General features: G+C 39.5%; 1 protein-coding gene across 2 annotated transcripts in view; it reads left to right on the top strand.

Moving 5' to 3' along the window:
• Heatr5b (HEAT repeat containing 5B) overlaps positions 1-5,313 on the top strand; it is a 129,179-nt gene extending 123,866 nt beyond the window's left edge. Inside the window, exons 34-35 of one of the 2 annotated variants that reach the window (XM_029558388.1) lie at positions 375-588; positions 4,573-5,313. In XM_029558388.1, coding sequence (XP_029414248.1) covers positions 375-588; positions 4,573-4,877 — 519 coding nt within the window. In that variant the 3' untranslated portion in view covers positions 4,878-5,313. The remainder of the gene's footprint in view (positions 1-374; positions 589-4,572) is intronic. The other variant, XM_008822591.3, reaches the window with a different exon arrangement.
• The last annotated feature ends 252 nt before the right edge of the window (positions 5,314-5,565 follow it).

The raw sequence follows: 5,565 nt of genomic DNA, 5'->3' as shown, positions 1-5,565 counted from the left end.
TTTCTCAAACACATATATTATGTTCCTAGAAGCATACAGAAACACACAATGTTTATATTAGTGTACAGTCAACATCAGGACATGGTATATTTTTCCTGTAAACGGATTCTTCTGCAGCAAGTGCCGACATGAACTTTTTTACTTTCGTCTTTCTTATGAATGATTATGATCCATGCATAATTTAAACCTCTGTGATTAAGTAATCTAGTTTTGAAAGATTAAATTTTGTGTGTACCCATTTGTGAAAAAAAAAAGTCATTTCTGTTTTCATCCTTGAACTCACTTCTTTTCAGTAGATGCTAAGATGCAATGTGATTGTTTAACAAATAAGAACTGTTACATGTATTAATTGAGAAAATCACTTTCTTATGTAGGTTCAAGCCAAATGTTACCAGCTTCTCCTCTCCGTCTTCCAGCATTCTAATCGTGCCCTTTCAACTCCCTACATCCATTCATTAGCTCCAATAGTGGTTGAAAAGCTAAAAGCTGTTGAAAGAAATAGACCAGCCAATAACACAGAACTTTTGGCTGTTCAAGAAGGAATTAAAGTTCTTGAAACATTGGTTGCTCTTGGTGAAGAACAGAACAGTAAGTATTTTCTTGTTAAAAACTACTAGTCTAAAATGACCTCTATTATCTATGAATCCAATTTACTGTTAGACACAGGCTTTGCAACAGTAAGTTTCCTGAGGAGCAATTACTGCCTGAATACATAACGTATTTTCTCATATTAATAACATAATGTGTTAGTTGAGTTGATTTGTATTTATTTTTCATGACAGAGAAGTCAATGAATTACTGAAGGCATTTTTTTTTTTCTTGAGTCACTGAGGCTTTTATTTTGCACAAAGAACCACTGGGAATCTTGCCTGTGGCCACCTTGGCAATTACACTGGAGGTATGAGGGCTCCTGACACTAGGTGGGAAATGACGTGACAAACAGTGATTTGGACCAGTCACATGATTACAGAGCTGGGGTTCCAGGTGGTCAGGTGTGGCTTTGGACCTCTAGGGAAGCAGTGGCAAGAAACAGAGCTAACTACAGAGACCTGGCAAACACTGGGTTGGCCTTGAGCAGCCTCAATATCAGGGACAGTGTCTAAGCAGCCAGTGTGACTGAGGGCTCCACGGATGGCTGGACCGTTATTTACTTGGCCAGGGGGTTTCTGAAGGACCTGCTAACAAACTTGGCCTTGCTGCCCAGTTCCACCTCAGTTCTGAGTATGTGATTGTACTTGGCCAGATGCTCGAATTGGCAAGGTGCACCAGTCTTAATTTGCCCAGTGTAGAGTCCCACCACCAGGTCAGCAATGAAGGTATCCTCAGTCTCCCCAGAGTGATGGGACACCATGACACCCCAACCATTAGACTGAGCCAGCTTGCACACCTGCAGAGACTTGGTCACAGAACCGATCTGGTTCACTTTGAGCAGGAGGCAGTTGCAGGACTTCTCACCCATGACCTTGGCAATCCGCTTTGGGTTGGTCACTGTGAGATTTTCCCCAGTGACCTGGGTGCCCGCACTAGCTGTGAACTTCTGCCAAGCTTCCCAATCATCCTGGTCAAAGGGATCTTTGATGGATAGCACTGGATAGTCTTGGATGAAGGACTTATACAGGTCAGCCATCTGGTTAGGTGAGATGTACCTGTTGGGCTCATCAGGAGACTTGAAGTCCAGGTCGTATTTGCCAGACCTAGAGAATTTGGAGGCAGCTACATCCATGTCAGTGACAACCTTGTCAGTGTAGCCAGCCTTCCCAAGTGCATTCTTCAGCAGCTCCATGGCTTCTTTGTTCTCCAGGATGTTGGGAGCAAACCCGCCTTCATCACCCATATTGGTGGCATCTTTCCCATATTTCTCCTTGATGATATTCTTCAGGTTGTGGTAAACCTCTGCATATGGGTAGGATCATGAACTCCTGCATGGCCAGCTTGTTGCCAGCGTGGGAACCACCATTGATCATGTTGAAACCCGGGACAGGCAGGATGACTTCAGGGTTACCAGTCAGATCAGTGATGTGTCAGTACAGGGGCACACCCTTCTCTACAGCATCAGCTTTGCAGAGAGCCAGGGAAACTCCCAGGATGGCATTCGTGCCAAACTTAGATTTATTTTCAGTCTCGACCATTTCAGTCATCAGTTTATCGATCTTCTCTTGTTCTAGGACATTCAGGTTCTTGCTAACCAGAGCAGGTGCAATAGTTTTATTGATGTACTCAACAGCCTTTGAGACACCCTTCTCCCACATAGTGTGTCTTATCGTTGTCCTGGAGATCCAGGGCCTCATAGATACTAGTTGAGGCACCACTGGCACAGCAGCTCGGAAGAGATCTTTTGCGGTGTAGAGATCAACCTCAACAGTGGGATTTCTTTGGCATGGATCTTGAGAATAGACATGGTGAATTTCTGGCCACTGGGTCATGCAGCAAAGGAACAGACTACTGAAGGCATTTTAACAACTCATTTAAAATTCTTTTTCTAAGAATGTGTCCTTTATTAAGAACTAGGAAAAGTATAGCTATTTAATGGAATTTCTTTTAAAAAAGTGTTTTACTCTTCATAGTAGAATTACATAAGCTTTATGTTATAATAGATTTAAGTGGAAACACCAAGCATCATAATATGGTACCTTAGAATTTGACATTTGAAATTTTTTGTTTCATGAAAACTGCCACATACATCCATTTATCCAGAAAATTATGCAGCTTTATATACTTAATATATACATACTAGAATGTGATTTTTAATTGTTGTAGAAAAACTAACATTTTTAACTAATACCTTATGATTGAGCCTTAAGCTGCTTCTGATTTTCAAGATTTTCTTCCCAGGGGTGCAGTGGCTCAGTAGTAGAGTGTTTGCCTAACTTCTGCAATGCTGAGCATGGTGGGGAGAGAGGGAGGGGGAGGAGACCCATCTCTGCTTGTCTTCATGTTAAGTTTAATTCTAAATGAGGGCACCTGTTGAGGAATTGCCCCCAAGGCAACTCAGTTCAAAAATACTTTAAATACTACAGGACAGTCAGATCCGTGCTAGGGCTACAAAGATTTATTCCTATTCATGAAGTTTATGGTTAGTAAGATAAAAATATAAAGTTGTGTCATTAAAATGTCATTAATTTCTACCCAAATAATCTTTACATTAATTTCTTCCTTCTTGCAACTAAATTTATCAATTTCTTCAGAACAATTCTTTTGACTTTAATTTTGACACCACTTTTATGCAAATCATTAATATTTGCCTATCCCTCCTTCCCTATAGCCAGTTAGTCATCAGGTCAGGTCTGTTTCTCTGTCAGGTTCGCATCTGCGTTCTTCTGTTCTGGCATAATTCTAGACTGCTATTTCATAGAGTATCAGTTCAGTAGCTTTTCCTTTTATTGCTGCTAGGGATTGAGCCCATGGCCTCATGTGCTAAGTGCATGTTCTACCACTGTAGCTCCTCAGAATTCTCTACTACTTTTACAATTTTCTGTGATACTTTTTCAAGAAAAGAGAGCACTTTGCAAAGAGGTAAGAAAAGTTAAATGATCAATTTAAAACCTAAAATTTAAATCCTCCTAGAATATGTGACCATATAAAACAAAGGCACATTTTAAAAATTTTGCTTATCAAATTATTCATTCATTTATTATTTTATTATTTGTTAGTACCCTCCTGGTACATGTAATCCCACTTGTTAATAAGACTCATTTTTACCTTTTCCCCCGCCCTGTGATGCTAGAGATCATACCTAGGACCTGGCATTTGCAAAGCAAGCACTCTATCACTGAGCAACTCTTCATCTCTGGCCTTTTTTTTTCCATAGTATTTAGTCTTAATTTTTAAGTTTAAAATGTCCCGGTTGTTTATTCTACCTCTTAAAATCTTTCAGTATTGTGGCTGGAGAAATGGCTCAATGGTTAAGAGGACCCAGGTTCAATTTCAAGCACCCACATGGCAGTTAACAACTGTCCATAACTTTAGTTCCAGGGGATCCAATGCCCTCTTCTGACATCCGTGGTCATTGCACAATATGGGTGCACTTACATACATGTAGGCAATACACTTTTATGCACATAAAATAAAAATAATAAAATATTTTTAAATCTTGCTGTATTATAAAACATGTATAATCTGAATAAAGCAGTCCATTCAACATGAAAAGGCCATAATTGTGCTTATTTTATTGTTGGTACATCTTACTAATATTATAAACTGGTCTGCTTTGGTTATTTTATACCTGTAATTCATATATAAAAGATGGTCATTTAGTTCAGAATCCTTGCTGGAGCCTCTGTTGTTAAACTGTAATTGCACAAGTAACATTTAAATATATTCTTTTTTAAATTTTTAAAAATTCTTTGGTCTTTTTGAGACAGGGTTTCCCTGTAGCCCCAGCTGGCCTGGCACTCACCATACAGACCAGGCTGGCCTCTATCTCACAGAGATCTGCCTGCCTCTGCCTCCCAAGTCCTGGGACAAAGGCACATACCACTACACCCGGCTTTAAATATATTCTTACTATTAAAAATATCAAACTGCATTCTCTCAAATCAGACTAATCTTTGTTGTTATCTTTGTTATTTGCAGGAGTCCAGTTACTTGCTCTGTTAGTTCCCACTTTGATCTCTTACCTGCTGGATGAAAATTCTTTTGCTTCAGCAAATTCAGTCTCCAGAGATCTCCATGAGTTTGCACTCCAAAACTTAATGCACATTGGACCTCTGTATCCACATGCTTTCAAGACAGTAATGGGGGCCGCTCCTGAGCTGAAAGTACGTCTAGAAACTGCTGTGCGAGCAAGCCAAGCAAGCAAAGCCAAGGCAGCTGCCAGGCAGCCAGCCCCTGCTATACATTCTGCACCAACAATTAAGCTAAAAACAAGCTTTTTTTAGTGTGTGTCCATTCATTTTTGTTTTGTTTCACCTAGTTAATGACAACCCCTTATTATTCCATGCTTTGGCTTCTGTTTTATTTGTATGTTGGTATTATAATGCTTTGAAGTGTTGAGTAAAATAATGTTCATACCACTTACTGATTTATTAATAGTAATTTTCTAATCATGTGGTAAATATATTTCCATTTTTATCCTAATGATATTTCTCTTGGGTTAAATTTTTGTTGTTGATGTTTTGACTTTTGTTCTTTTTCTTTTTGTTTCTTTTTGTTGCTGGGGATTGAACCCAGAGCCTTGCTCATTCTACACATGCTCTGTACACTGAAGTATACTTCTGGGCCTAATTAACTTAACATTTTTAAACACTGAGCTATAGTCCTTTAAATTTAAATGCTAAGAGCATCATTGTATCATGTAGTTGGGCAGCCTTTGGATACTAGGGGAAAAGTAGGTCAAACTAGCATTTGTTATGAAAAAATTAATTGAAAAACAAGCAGCTTTAGCTGGGTGTGGTGGTGCAGGCCTTTAGTCTGGGAGGCAGAGGCAGGCGGATCTCTGTGAGTTCAAGGCCAGCCTGGTCTATGTAGTGAGTTTCAGGCCAGCTGGGGCTACAGGGAGACCCTGTCTCAAAAAGACGAAAGAAAGAGAAAGAAAGAAAGAAAGAAAGAAAGAAAGAAAGAAAGAAA

Source organism: Nannospalax galili, unplaced genomic scaffold (assembly GCF_000622305.1).
Source record: "Nannospalax galili isolate Female #2095 unplaced genomic scaffold, S.galili_v1.0 scaffold88, whole genome shotgun sequence".
NCBI classification, from domain to species: domain Eukaryota; kingdom Metazoa; phylum Chordata; class Mammalia; order Rodentia; family Spalacidae; genus Nannospalax; species Nannospalax galili.
This window is presented reverse-complemented; position numbering and strand designations above follow the sequence as displayed.